Source organism: Lagopus leucura, unplaced genomic scaffold, assembly GCF_019238085.1.
Source record: "Lagopus leucura isolate 7727_CA_CO unplaced genomic scaffold, USGS_WTPT01 Super-Scaffold_100034, whole genome shotgun sequence".
Taxonomy (NCBI): Eukaryota; Metazoa; Chordata; class Aves; order Galliformes; family Phasianidae; genus Lagopus; species Lagopus leucura.
Window position 1 is genome coordinate 678157 of NW_024962283.1, and position 15308 is coordinate 693464.

Below are 15308 nucleotides of genomic sequence, written 5' to 3' on the forward strand. Positions count from 1 at the left end.
CATCACCATCATGCCACCCAACGACAGCAACAGCCCCCAGCACATCAGCAGCAGCTTGAGGTGGGCAGCACACAACACAGCCACACACATCACCCCAGCACAGCAGTTCCACCAAACACAAAGTCCTGGGAAATGGAAGGCAGTTCCCATTGACCTGGTTCACACCTGATGTGCAGAGCCCTCAGAATCACCTCCTGCCCCGCTGCGAGATGGAGATGCTGCAGTATCTCCCATTGCAAGAGGAGGCGTTGAAGGAACGCGTTAAGACAAGATCTTATCCTGAAGTTAGCATCTGACTTTAACAATGCGTGCGTTCCACCTCCTACTTGCATAGCATGTGACAGCAAATAGGCAGGAGCCCGGAGCCATAACTCAAGGAATATTTTGCTTTTCAGCTTCTTAATACAGCTCAGTAAAAGCAAGAGCTGCGGAACAGCCAAGTGACCTACAGCTCCTTCTGCTCCACTTTGGAGGCTGCCACCAGGGAAAGGCAAACGCTCGAGCTGGGGCTTGCCAGCAAGGCGATGAATAAACAGCCTTTATTATACTCAGAAGGCACATCAAGCCAGGACATCTGTTAGGCCAGTTTCTAAGATCAGAACCCAGCATTTGTTCTGTCCCACTGCAACGCACAGATCAGAAATGGCTCTATCCCCCCTCCCCATATTTTGGCACAGAGGGAAAGAGAAGGCACACGAGTGCGGGGGGGTAACCCACCCCTTGCCTGGAAAGGGCAGCTCAGGTTTTAAGCTTCATTTCTTCCCAGCCAAGAGAAAAGAAGCCCTGTGCATTTCTTGGCATGTCGAAGTTAATCCTGCAGGCAGCGGCTTCACACCCCCTGTAAGAGCTCTGGGACTCCTGCCAGTCCCAAGGGAGGGCAGAGCACCTTAAAAACCACTGCTTCAACTGCCCTAAACCCCAGCAAATAAGAGACTGATTTACAACCTATTTGTTTCACTGCCTCCTGATTTAGAAGATAATGTCTGTGCAGTCACTTCTGTCTCCAGCCAGAAGCAGCCCCCAGTGGAGCCAAAAGACTGACCAGCATTGCTATGGAACAACCTAAACTAGGGCCTTCACCACTTGTTATTTAAGACCAACCAATGGTAGAAAATAAAGGAAAAAAGAAGCTGTTAAATCCTACTTGGTCCCAAGGAGGGACCTTGGGAGTGATGTGCAGCAGATCTCTGGCAGCAGTTCCACCCAGGGAGCATGGCACAAACCTGCAGAACTCATCATGAAATCAGGCTGAAAAGAACGAGGCTCAAAGCAAGCCACGCTTCCCCCCTTGCATCTTTGTGTAAGCAAACAGTTTGTTCAAAGAACTTGATCCTCTGCCAGCTCATGACCTGAGGAGCTCATCAGCCTCTCTCCCCTTTACTTACAGCTACAAATGAAGAGCATTAAGCTTTTTTTATTCTAACGTAAGCAGTCCAGCCACAGGAGGCCCTGAAGTGGTGACAGTGAATCGAAGCATTTGACATCTGCTCCAGATGTGTGCGCAATGCTCAGAGTGCCCAGCACCTTGGAGGTGGGCAGGGCTGCAGTGTTAGCACCAGGGCAGGTGCTTCTCCTCTCTTTCTCTCCTTTGGCAAAGGGCACCCAAACAAATCACAGCTCCTCCCTCTCGGTCTTTTCAGATCACCAAAACCCCACAAGAAAAGCCAGCTTGAGCAAAGTTGGCTGCGGTCCTCCTGCAAATCTCACTGCAGGAGGTACAGATGGGAAATGAGGAAGCATGCAGAAATCTAAATGCTATTAAACAGACGTTGGGAAAAAGCAATCCTGCACTGCTTCCCCAGGACAGCACACAGTGAGAATGCCCTCAGACCATTGTGCACTTCCCTAACATGAGAGCAGAGGATTCACCTGCTGCCTTAAGGAAAGGGGCTGAGATGCTTCCCTCGCAATGCTTCTCTGCTCTCTGCAGGGATACAGCAACCAGCTTTGCCCCTAATTACTCATTTCCAGGCCCAGGGCTGCTGAAGGCAGCATAAGCCCAAGCACCCCTTGTACCCAGCATGATGCATCAGCCCTTGTGCAAACTCCTCCCAGCACCTTCCCCACAATGCTATAATCCCCATCAGGCCCTATGTGATTGTAGAGAATTTACTTCCAGGGAGGAACCAAGTGAACTGTGAAGGAGAAAAGGAGAAAACCACCCTGCAACACCCAGAGAACTCAGAACTCATCATGCCGAGGGAAAGGGAGCATCTTTGGAAGTAGATTCCTAGGCAGACAGGAATCTTCCCATCCAAGATACATTTCTGATCCTGCAATTGCATGTAGGTTATTGCAGCACAGAGCAGCAGGAGGAGGCGGTGGTTGCATGCACACAGTATTTAGGGACGCTCCTTCCCACAGCCCCGGGGCCAGGGCACTTCCTCCATTGCTTCCAGCCTCATCCGCTTTGCATGACACTGCAGCAGAGGAGGGCAGGGGGAGACAGCTTTACGGAGGAGTAACTTTCAGAAAATGAGTCTGCTTGAGCCTGTTTGCAAGGATGAAAGACACCAGAAAGTCAAGACAAGGCACTCAGCTTTTCCTGGATTACCTCAAGAGAAGCACAGAAACCCAGAGTTCCTCCTCTCAGGCTATTGCCTGTGCTCAGCAGCAGCCCCTGGCCGGGAGCAGTGAGCACCTTTCCCCCCCCTCCATCTCAGCCTGCAGGCCTCACAGGAGCAGCAGGCAGCCAGCGTGCCACCAGGAGGCACAGAGGCCATGAAGTACAAACCCAAGGGCACAGACACACAAACAGTGAAGGAAAATGCCACCGAGGGCACGGGGGGACTTCTGTAAAGGAAGGTATAGCTAGGATCTGGTATAATAGCAAGGTTTTCTGCAGAGCTCATCCTGGCTGCCCTTGGCTAGGAGGAATTTAAGTCCTGACTGCCTTACTATGGCAAATCCCTCCAATCCACTCAGCTGTTGCAGAGAAGGCACAGCTCTGTCTGCCCCCTGCACACAGAAAGGGGCCATCGGAACTCCTTAAGGGGTCAAAGGGTTTTAATTAGTCCTTCAAGCAAGTTTTGGCCCACCAACTCCCAGCAGAGCAGGGCATGAGTGCCCTCTGAATGAACACAGAGCATCCCCACCCCACAGCCCAGCAGCTGCTGGGAGCACTGCTGCCCACAGAAAGCAACACCACATCTGTAACACATCTGGACACACCTGAACCACCCCAGCAGCTGCTCTGGGGGAGGCAAACGTGACAGACACTAGGAAATAAGCTTCAGCTCCCGCACCCAGGCCGCTCCTTCCCCAAAGCACCTTGTGGCTGGGGAAGTCTTTTGCATGAAATCCCATTGCATGGCTTCACCCTGAAGGGAGAAAACCACACGCTGCCAACAGCCCCCTTTCCTCTATACTATAAACAGCAAGTGGAGAAATGCATTTGGCTCTTCCTATAGGAGGAAGCAGCCTGAAATGCTCTGCACGGCACTATCTCTGCCTCACAACCGTGAATAAGCAAGGTAGCAGATGCACACGGCCCAGGAAGACACAGCTAAGAGCCACAGGGGCATTCAAGCCACTATTAAAAAGTGCATTAGCCCTTATAGAAAATAATGGCTGCAAATATGGAGGAGGGAAAAAAAGGGGAGAAAAAAAAAAGAGAAACAAATCCCTGCTGGATCTGAGACAAAGTTCTTTGGCTCCATGAGCAAACTGCCATTTGACCCATGGAGAGCTGAGACAGCTGAGGGAGCAGAGAGGCCGGGATGAGATCCTAAATTGCTCCCATCCCCACTGCACCGGGGAGTTCAGATTTATTCAGCCAGAAATCTACATGGAAGACACAGTGGGTTTCTTTTGTGCAGAAGGAAAGGAGAATGCAAACACAGCTTTCCCCCTGAAGGAATATTAGTACTAGCAGAGAGAGTGAGAGAGGGAAAGGGAGCGCAGAGCAACAGCTCAGCATCACAGCTGAACGGAGGGAAGAAGCCGGGGACAGCTCAGAGCTCAGCCTGCTCGGAACACCGGGCATAGGGGAAGGCAGCGGGTGGGGGGATGCTCAGCATCACGTCTGGCCGAGCACAGACCCAGCTGCCCGTGGAGCAGCTCCGCTCTCTCCAAAAGTTTTCTCCTTCATTTAATCAACAGATGGAGGAGCTGCATGGGTTTGCTTTTTTCCCTTTATTCCAGCAGCCCCAAGCCCTACCCTGACACAAAGCAGCGCCGGCTCCGGGACCGCGGCAGCGCGACACAACAGACGGCATTGAGCTCCGGCACCGAGCGGCACGGAGCCCCGCGTCCTCCACAGGTGACACAGCCCAGGGACCGCGCACCGAGAGCCGCATCCCGCACCGCATTCCCCCGCATCCTTTTCTTTAGGGCGAGGACGCCGGCAGCAAAGTTACCGAGCGCATTCCCGCTGCTCGCCGAGCTCCATCCCCGGCTCCGCGCTGTCGGGGGCTGCGATAGGGATGCAGCCACCTCCAAAGCCCTCGGGATCCCCACTCTGCGCTCAGCACCTCCCGTGTGCTCAACACCCCCCGCCGCCCCCCGAAGCGCTCCACAGCCGCATCGCCCGCTGCCCTCCATTCTCGCAGCCCAAAACCGAGCCCCACGGCCCCGGGGTCGCCGAGCAGAGACGTGTTTACACACAAACACCGTCTAATTAGCGGAGCTGGAGCAGAAAGAACTCATTTGCATGCTAAAGATTTTTTTTTTTTTTATAAGGCGAGCCGCCTCAGTGGGGATGCATGCAAAACAACTCCGCAGTCCTCCCTCATCCAGGGAAAGGCAAAAAGCACTTCGAGGGGCAGAAGGGGTCCCCGCAACCCGAAATCCGGCTCCCCCCGCGCCCGCCCCGCTCGAAACTCAGTGCCGGGCCAGCTCTTACCGTGGCTGAGCAGGAAGCAGGCGAGCAGGAGGAGGAGGAGGTCTGCCTGGAAAGCGCTCATTCCTCAGGGTGGGCTCTGCGCCGAGGTGGGGGGCTCCGTGCCGGGGGGTTCAGGCCGCCGCCCGCCGGCTTCGCTCACGCGGCTCCGGCTCCATCGCCGCCGCCGCCGCCCCCCCCAGCTCCTCCCCCAGCAGCGCTGCCGGGAGTGGCGGAGCGAGGAGTGAGGCGCGGCGCAGCCCGGCTTTTGTGGGAGGGGGGAACCGGGCTGTGGGGGGAGTTACTTGTGAGCTAAGGCGAAGGGGGGGGAGGGGGGAGGCAGCCTGTCGGCTGGTTTTTGTAATCGGGGGAAATTGCAATTCTAACCCCCCCTCCCCCCCCTCCCAAATAAATAAATAAAACAAACAAAAAAATCCCAAACCCTTACAAGATACAAAAACACAAAGAAAATGAAAGTTAAAAAATAACCGCAAGACGTACATATTAAAAAAAATCCACCTCATTTGCTACTGCACAGCTGCTCCAGACTCACAAGCAGCACGCGATGCACATAAGGATACAAGTGTGACTACAGTAAAAGAAAATCCCCCCCCACCAGCTCACCCTGATTTCCTCAAAGGAGAACGAAGCAGCACTGCAAGCACTTTGGAGTTGGGCAACATCTTTCCCTCCTCACCTTCTTTTCTGGAGGGGAGGAGGAAGCAAAGCAGGCCCACACACCTGAAGTCAGGAGCCAAAAAACGAGTCCTAACCGCCCCGACCCGGATTTAAATTACATCTGTGCAGCCACAGGTGTAGAAGGACCGCGCCGGGGGGGGGGGGAGCTCCCAGGTGGGGCCGTAGGGCTGACCGTTTGTTGCAGTGACCCTTGATGGGCTTTAGGGCTCCTTTCCAGTATAACAAATCAATAATGAGGGAAAATGAAACTTTTCAGCCAGCACAAACGCACATCGCACCTCATCCCATCCCATCCCGACCCCGGGAGGGGCAGCTGGGCCGCTCGGCACAATTAGAGAAAGAGCGTTGGAAAGTAATTAAAGCTATAGGCTCTAATTACTCGCTGCTGTGCTGTAAGGTGAACTTCAAACGGGGCCGGCCCGGCTCTCCGCGCTGCGCCGCAGCTCCTGGGAGCCCCGGGGGGTTGGGAGGAGCTGCCTGCGCTGGGGGTAGAGCTCGTTAGTCGTGCTAATGAGCTGCCCGGGTTACCGCCCAGCTGGATCGATTGGGGCTCGTGCCGCTCTCGAGGCGGCGGTCCGTTAGCGGTTAAGAGGTGGGAGCTCAGGGTCGGCTGCTTCGCTTAACGTTCGTCCTCCCTCGCTCCGAAAACAAAACCGACGTGAGCACTTCTGCACGCGCGTGCTGCTTCCCCACCCCTGAGCTTTGGGACGGAAGGGTGCACGTTAAAACTGGGGGGTTTGCAGCCGTCCTCCCGCCCCTCGTGCAGCAGCGCCAGCAGCCCCAAAGCCCTGCGCGTGGCGCGGAGGTGCCTGCAAAGGTCGGGGCGCTGCCAGCGCTGGGAGCACAAAGCGAGCTGCAGCTTAGCATCCACGCCGCCCCGTTTCAGCAGGAATCGCGTTCCTAAACAGCTGTCAGGCTTTCCCGGTGTGTTTTAGTTTAATCTGCAAAATGCTGTTTGCTTGCAGACCGTGGGTACTAATGCATATTAAGGCTGCTACACGTGTAAGGCTCCTCTGCGAAGCTTCAGAACTCCATTAACATTTTCATGGCAATTCTTTTATTATTTTTTTTTCCCCTTCCATAAAGAATATGATCTCCTGCCTGCATTAAAAGCAGCCAGATTTCAAACTTCCAGGAAAGAGAACAGTTCTCTTCATTTCCTTCCCAGTGAAAACATTTCAGCTGGAAAATTCTCATCGCTGTAGCGCTGACCTTTGTGGAGGTCTTTAAATCCTCAATGAAAGCAGCATGTAACTGCAAAGTTTTATTAACTGATTATCCCTGTGGTTCTGTCTGGCTTGGCAATCAAATTTGATTTAGGGGTACTTGTATTTGGTGTGAAAACTCAGGCTCTGGGCATCATTTTGGGTTGCTGCAGCTGATGTGCTCCAGCCATGCACTGAACGGTGCTGCAACATTGCCTGGCCTGGGAAAAGCATCGCCAAAGGGAATCAGATGGGGTTTATTTTTGATTATGTAGTCAAAGCGTGATGCTGGGAATGAGAGACGGGCAGCCCCCTCTGTCCTCCAACTTTGAAAGTCAAAGAGGACGAAGCACGAAGCATCTTCCTTCATTTCCACTCTTCCCCCCCTTTGTTTTTTCCCCTGGTGTTCTGCACTGACAAGTGCAGTAGATATGAAACATCACAACAATGAACACAACTCCTTTTCTCATGCCTTTGACTCTCTTACTTCCAGGCTATTTACCAAGAAGCGCAAGAAACGAAATGTTCTGAAATACTGCAGCAAAATGGAAGAAAAAAAAAAGGGAGAATAACATAAAGCATGTAAGCAACTTGGTAAAAATGAAGCAATACTGATGGAAAATTGAGTTTTAAACAGCAGGACAACAGCAGCTCAGATGGATTTCCTTCTTGGGTATTACAAAGCTAAGGCAAGCACCTGGAAGAGAGGCAGGCAGGGATATAATCACACGTTTCCTGTGCTGTAAAGGCTCGTGATGCTACAACACTGATTGGGAGCCTGCTCTGCTGCAGGCTCACCCCATGGCCACCCAATGCTGCCTCAGTTTCCTCCTCTGCTTGCTTGCAAGGTGAACATTGAGTGGGGAGATAGGCAGCCAAATGAGCAGGGTAATGGGAGGGAGGAGGTAACATCACAGTGCCAGGATGCTGAGGAAGGGCAGGGAGACCTTTGCATTTCATGGTGTCCCATGTGAAGGGAGTGCAGCTGCCCCCCTGCACCCCCCACAGTGTGAAGGGCATTTGCAGTGCTGCAGTTTTCAATGCCACCAGCATGCAGTGCCAGCCCCTTCCCACGTCCCTCTGCTGACCCTTTTTGCAAACAACCCAGCACAGCCCTGGGATGCAGATATGGGGCTGTCTGTGCTTTCTTTCTCTCCTTGCCACGTGGACAGCTGCCAAAAATCTCTGCTTGTGGCACTTGATAAAGCTCTCATACAGTGAGGAGGGATGGGCAGCAGCAGCCATGGGGAGAGAAACGCTGAGGCCGTGGGGGTGAAATGCCACAGTGCCCCAAATAGAGGAACACCCATAACTTTCATGCTCCATGGAGACATGTGAAGAGGCAGAGGGCTGTGCAGTGCTGCAGAGCAGTTCATGGTCGATAAGCAGGGACTGCTGCTAAGCTTTGGGGTGAAACTCTACATGTGTGTCTGGGGCCAAGCAGTAACTGCTTGGTAAGGCCCATTGAACCTCTGATGCTGAAGAACATAAGGGGTTCCCCATCCAGCTCTGACTTTTGCAGGCTCCCATCTCTGGGGGCAGCATGGAGCTCTCAGCATCCCCATGGGCTGCGTGCCATCAGATGCCATGGCACTGCTTGGTGGGACTCTTTCTCTCTGCCAGCGATGCCTTCCAGTGCTCCTTTGTGCTGCTGTCACCCTGAAAGCTCTTTCGGAAATCTGGCCTGGACTTCATGGCAACGGAGAAAAGCAATGGATGCACAGAAAATCCCCAAAGATGGATGGCACACAAAGGGTTAAATGAAGCATTTGTATAAAAACAATGCATCCCATTTTTGCTTGATTGGCACCTTAATTAGGCCTGTGTCCTTTTTCCTGCCACTGCAATCAGATTGGAGAAGAATGGGAAGCTTCACACCGTTATATTTATCTCAAGATTACAAGATTTCCATTTTTTTTCCAGTGCAAAGGAGAGAAACAAAACAAAACAAAAAAACCACACACAAAAAAACCCAACCACTGCAGCACCTTATAAACGTGGCAAAGGAATTATGTTATTTAGGGCTCAGAGAAAGCATGGCTTCCTGATTGCAGCACAAGGATTAATTTTATTGTGTTAACGAGGGATTGTTATTGCTATAGGAGAATGGGAAAGAAAAGTTCTCCCTTTCAAGTCTGCCAGCAAGGAAATGAGGGCCGGGGCACTGAAGGCAGCATTGAGTGCAAGAACTCCAGCAAAAGAAGGGATCCAGGGTCTCTGCAGCCTTGGCCATGCGCTTTGCCTGCCCTGGTGCAGGGGTTTTGCTCAGGAATAAATGGCACAAAAGCTGAACGGCCGCTGGGAAGCGCCGGCTCCTCTCTGCCCTGGGAAATTCTCTCTTTGTTTGATTGAAGGTCCATAAAACTGAATAACTGCACAGCGATGGCTCTGCGATGCTCACAGGTACAAAAAGGAGAACCTCTGGTACCCCTGCACCTCCCTCCCTGCCTTTTCCCATACCCCAAAGCACCCCAAGTAGGGGAAAATCCACCAAAATCCCCCCCCCAGTTCCTCCTTCTACCCCTCCACGTGAGCCAACTCACTGCTCTGCCCCACCTTTTAATTCCAGAGGTTTTCCATCCCCAATCAAGGCTGAGCCTTGAGAGGAAGGCAGTGCTGGCTGTGGGCAGTGGTCCCAGCCCTGTGACGTGCTCAGGTCTGATTTGCAGCAGAGCGGTTCTTCATTGAGCAGAGATAGAAATGATGCCATTTGATTGAGGTGGCTAATTACACAGCTCAAAGAGTAAATTACAGCTATCAAATATCCCAGTGAATATTCACTTACAAATAGAGATGGAGGAAAATGAAATTTTTTGGTTTGCTGGCAATTTTGAAATAAAAACATTGTCTCCTTTGGGGGATGTTAACCAAGCCTTCTGAAAACTCCTCTGCAACTGTTCAATTCAAACGTGCTTTGTTGGAGGCCAACTGAGCAGATTGCTCTGATAGCCCTCAGCCACTTCTTTCCTATTTTGAGGTTCTGTGTTTTCTTCTGACCTTTGGAAAACATTTGCCCTCACTTCAATGTTTTTCTTTCTTTTTTTCTTTTTTTTTTTTTTAAGTGACACCATTGAGAGAACAGTGTTTTCTCTATTGGGGCCATGCTGCCCAGGTGTGTTTCCCCTAAGGGTCCCCTGGAGCTGCTGTGCTGCTGAAGACACCCTGCCACGCTGCCCTCAGTTTCTCCACCAGCACTGAGAGAGCTCTGTGGGCAATGCAGCCATTGCCTGCCAGGTCTTCTTGCTGCAAAACCCTGCAGCAATCACTCCTCCTGTGCTCCTAGGAGTTTTCCCTTTGCATCCCTGCTGTTCCTTCCTCCTTCCCCTGGTAATGAAAGGGAAGCATGGGTCGGTATGTCTCTCTGTGCTTGCAAATTGCTGGGGCTGATTAGGAAACAAAAAAATGAAGACAGTTTTCATGTATTTTCCTCTTCCTTGGCCCACAAAGCAAAGCCAAAGCCCACAGAAACCCCTCCTTCCCCCATGTCTCATTATAAGCAGTGTTGTGCATCCCAAAACTTCTTGTCCCAGTGCTTCTGGGGCCCTTGGGGATCCCCTAATTTGCCCCGTGCCACCCTTTGTCCTGGGAGAGAGGATGTTTTGCCATGTGCAAACAGCACGCGGGAGCACAGGGGACTTGTTATCCCATCCTCTCCAGCTGTGGGGCTCAGCACGGGATGTGAGGGCACACGTGGTGTTTTCAGCCCCCAGGAGCTCAGGTCCCTTTGGGGTCTGCATGGGAGGATTGGAAACAAGAGAACAAAACACTGAGCTGCGTGTGAAATGCATGGCAGCTGAGCTGTGGTCGGGCACTGTTTGGGTGGCGCAATGTGGGCACGGCCAGACAGCACCCCCTGCAAATGTCAGACTTTGGGGGTTGGCTGCATTTGCGGTGTGTGCTGATGGCACTGCATGGGCTTCGTTGTGTTGGGCAGAGGGGTGATTTTTCCCTGGTGCATGATAGATTTTGCCCTAGCATGGGTCACGGAAAGCCCAACATTGATGGGTTTCATCTAATTTCAATTACAGTCATTAAAACTTTTGCTCGCACGAGCTGAGCCTTTCCAAAAGCTGTCAAATGACAGCCCATTAGAGAGCGGTTATTTATAGTGGGGAATGTTAATTTTACAGGATCACAGACCAGTGATTCAGTGCCTGGCGTTGCTGAAAGGAATCACTCACAGGAATGAGTGTTCACTGACATGAAAGCACCCCAAACCCACAACCTCTCGGCAGCAGAGCTCCAAGAATCTGTCAGAACCCATCGGCAGCAGCCTGGGAATTCATGGGCAAGCTGGGGAGGTTTGGGCTCTAAATCCATGGGGAGAAAGGAGAGCATCACACATTCCAGAGCCCATCAGGAAAAGGGCTTGTCTCCCCTGGCGATCCTTCTGCTGGGCTGGCAGCACTGTCCCTCCCTGCTTGCCCTGTGGTGATGCCACTCAGTGGCCCAGCAGCTCCTCTTGGCCACCTCTGAGCACTGGGGGGGGCAAGGAAAGAGGGACAGGATTGGCACAGCCCAGGTCAGGCTGATCTCTGCTCCCCTGTCTGCCCTGCTGCCTAATATCAAGCCCCTTTGGGCATGGGCCTCCCTCTTCCATCATTTCTCCAGCCCCTCCTGCAGCTCTGACCTTGTCTGAGCCACCGAGGCAATATAAAGTAATACGATAATCATAGCAATGATAGCAATAATCATAATAATAAGCCACGCTATGGCTAGGGCACCTGTCACCTAGGCATGTGAGTGCCTATGACAGCTAGCTATTACATACCTAGGCTAAGTGTAGTGGTGCCACGGCTGAGTGTTAACAGGAGAGCAAGGGAATAGGAATAGGGAATAGGAAATAGGCTATGATAGCACTGCTGGAGTCTGGAGGTCACTGAATGGCCCCCCAGACCCTGCTGGTAATGAATCAGCAACAACAGAGAGATGTTTTCAGGTATCTGCAGAGAGAAAGGAAGATGCTGTGCCACATCCCTGCAGGTCAGGTGAGGTTTTATTGCAGGATCAGCAGCAGTGAGGGACATCGCTGCAATTCACTCCGGCCAAGTTTATGAGAGGAGCAAGGCAGGGGCTCTGGGGCTGTGAGCACAAAGCACTGTTAAACCAATGTATCGAGGACGGTTTGGGCTCTGCCTCGCTGCAGGGCTGTAAATCTATTTGGGATGATTCGCTCACAGGGTCTGTGTTTGTGTCTATAAAACAGGGAGGGAGATAGCGGGGTGTTGGGGAACAATGCTATGGGTGGGGGAGAAAGGCAGCTGGGACACAGTGCTCTTGGGGTTCTGCACCACTGCACACATTATGGGCATGGCTCGTGGTGCAGCAGTTTTGCACACAGGGCTTTCCCCTGTATTTGGGTGCTTAAGTCTCCTATGTGGCATTTCCAATGCCCCAAAGCACAGTGTGGCAGTTTTCAATGACCATCAAACAGGGGAACTGCTGAAAATCTCCTGTCTGACCCCACCAGCATCAAAACGAGCCCCCCCAGGACCACCCACCACCCCGCCCAGCCCTTGTTCCTGCACCAGCTCTGCCACTTTAAGCTGCTGGAATAACTTCATTGCATGGACCGCTTCACCTCCTCTCTGTACCTGCAACTAAGCCCATCTCCCACTATTCCCTTTGATGACTTCTCTTCAGCTGCTGCAGAGGAGAAATGCTCATATCAGCAAACAGATGGCGGCTGAGGCATGTAGCATAAAATATATTTATCAAGGCAAACAGCTGTAGCCCATTTCATCCCAAAGATTTCTATTAAAAGTTCTCTGGAGCTACAAGCTGCTCTGACTTGCAACCGGAATAAAGCCGAGGGGACAAACAGCTTTTGCAAAGCGTTTCTTTCCCTCCCTTAGCTCTTTTCTTTGCAGCCTGAAGAAAACCCGACCCTGGCTTGAGGGAGCATGGGCACCGTGAGCAGCCCTGGGTGGCTGGGATGTGAGAGCTGAGAGCATCACTGCGTGTGTCCCTGAGGCTGGGGCTGGGCACGCCGTGCATGGAGCCGCAGGCTGGATGGGTTTTGCATCCAGAGATGCCTCTGCTTGAACCTGGGTTCAACCCAGACCCCAAAGGTGATTTTCTGCCCTTTCTATTTCACTCTTGGCTTTGTTTTCATTCTTAAGAGACCTTTGTGCCACATTTCCAAAAAAGAGACATTTGGAGGAAACGCAACGTTTTTCATAAACTCGGAGTAGATTTTTTTTTGGGCAGACATTACTTTCACAGTGTTGTAAAATTCCCAGCTTCTGCTGCTGCAACATTGACAAAACCATGAAATCCTCCTGGAATGGAAATTTCCATATTTCGTGTGAAATGCGCCATCCGAACGCTGAGCTGACGTGTTGGCTCCAAAATCATCCCAAAATGGGGGGTTCCCATTTTCATTTCTGCCAGAACCCTCACGGCTGTGGGAAGCCAGGGCAGAAAATATGCTGGGAGCAGAGGTGGACTCAACATCGAGCCACAGAGAAAGGCAAAACCAGAGTCCATTTCCCTCTGTGATGTATCTCTTTATGTCACCTGCTGCGACCCCCAGTTCCCCCTTTGCTCTCTGCCTGTGAAGCATCCCATCTCAGTGAGGAGCTGCAGATGGAGATGTACACCGCAGCCATCTCCCACCCATTGGTATTTCACCTTATCCAAAATAGCCCTAGCAAGCCAAACCATCGCTCTTTTCTTCTCCCCTCTCTCTCAGAAGACCTTTTCTCTTTCTTTTCTTTTCAGTGTGCGCACAGGATCGCAAACAGCATATGCGCAGTATAAAATATTCCTGGCAGTCCCTCCTTTTTAATTGCATGCTGCTTCCCCAGCCAACAACTACACGTTTCATCCCAAATTCAGCTTGCTATTTCGATCAAGCAAGCAGTGGGATGAGAAGTTTGCCCTAAAAATGTGCTCAGTGGAGTCGGGATGCCATATGTGCGTGGAGGTGCTGAGAGCTTGTTGGCTGCCCACAGAACTGGGAAACCACGTGGAAGGGGGCAGTGGGATTGGGGGGAGGCCAGAGGCCTGCCTGGCTCCTGCAGTGTCTGCATGACTCTGGATTATCTCATTCCTTCTCCTTAAAGCTTTGCTGCTGGAAGGATGCATTGCAGTGAGTTGGTGCAAACCCGGCTGGCGATGCTCCTGGAAGATGCAGGAGCTGTGAGCAAAGGGGGAGCAAAGGAACAAATCCCTGTGTTCCTACTTTAATTTATTGCCCTAAAAAACACCAACCAGGAGCCTTTAAATGAAGAAATGAGCTCGAGTTCACCGAATAAACCAGCCACATAGAAACGCTTCTGCCTCTATTCTGAGCAGAATTGCAATGGGGAAGCAAAAGGATTGGGAACAGAATGCCTTTTTGCAATAAATGGTAATTACTGATAATAATGAACTTTGGGGTTTGTTATTCAGGAGATGAACTTGATGATCTTTATGGATCCCTTCCAGCTCGAGATATTCTATGATTGTTGCAGCCCAACATCACCGTAACCCAGTGATGCCCAATTATTGCAACCCTTTAGTACTCTTTCAACCCAGTACACATTATTTTTGCAACCAAATATGATATTTTTATTGCAATACTATTGCAACTTGGTGATACACTGCAATGCTGAAGTTCTTCCTGCAGGCTGCATGAGCTTGGCTACTAGCAAATCAAGCTAAAGTTGGAATAATTCACATCTTTGTACTCGATTGGCCGAGTCCTGGCCATTACTCTGCAGCCTTCCTAGAGGCAGCACATAAATCACTCCACCAAAAGAGTGTGGGACTGAATGAGTGGATTCAGAGGATGCTGGGTGCACTGAATATTTGTCCTTCTTGCTTCAGGCATCCCCACAGTTTCCCAGTTTCCAAAGCCCTGGGGAGGACCCTGAGCTGCTGTGCATCTCCTGGGCTTTGGCACATGGAAAGGGGAGCAGAGAATCACATCTCACCTCCAAAGCAGAGACATGAAAGGAGGGAGAGCAGAGAGATAAAAGCCACGAAGTGGCAGCAGGAGGCAGGGAGAAGAAAGATACCAGGAGAACAAGCTGGCTCCCAAAATATCCCTTGTTGCGCTGCACTGAAGACCAAAAACTTGCACTTGGAAGGCTTTTGCAAGGGGAGAGGCTGTGAGCTTTGCTGCAACCACTGCCTTGGGGTCCTCAGTGGGTTGGCTTTGAAATAGCAAACCTATCCCCAGGGCTCAGGGGAACTGAATTTTGGAAGGAGTTTGTAGCAAACGCCAGCTGAACTCATTGCTGAGGCAAATGAGGTGAGCAGGTTTTGGGTTGAAAAGGGAAAAGAACAGAGAGTCAAAATGCTTCGTTTCTGTGTATCTCCAAATGAAATGCTTGGACTCTTCATTTCAAATGCAGCTTTTACATGGAGACGTGTCCAACCAGAACATGAAATGGGCTGGGAGGTCATTGCACAGTGCTCACCTGTCCTTGCTGCACCCCAGCCCAGGGTTTTGGTGCTTGCTGTGCAAGGCTTTTTGATCAGCAGAAAAGAGGCTTCCTTCCATCTTTCCAACTCATTGAGTAAAGGGGGAGAGGGGGAGTAATAACAAAAAAAAAAAAAACAGAATTAACTCTAAAAATGATCTTCTTCTGAAAATA

At 51.5% G+C, this 15308-nt stretch overlaps 1 protein-coding gene across 3 annotated transcripts in view; it reads right to left on the reverse strand.

The window, feature by feature from the left end:
- KIRREL3 (kirre like nephrin family adhesion molecule 3) overlaps positions 1-4979 on the reverse strand; it is a 235097-nt gene extending 230118 nt beyond the window's left edge. For all 3 annotated transcript variants that reach the window (XM_042882386.1, XM_042882385.1, XM_042882383.1), the window contains exon 1: positions 4844-4979. In XM_042882386.1, the coding sequence (XP_042738320.1) occupies positions 4844-4904 (61 nt within the window). In that variant the 5' untranslated portion in view covers positions 4905-4979. The remainder of the gene's footprint in view (positions 1-4843) is intronic.
- Positions 4980-15308: the final 10329 nt, after the last annotated feature.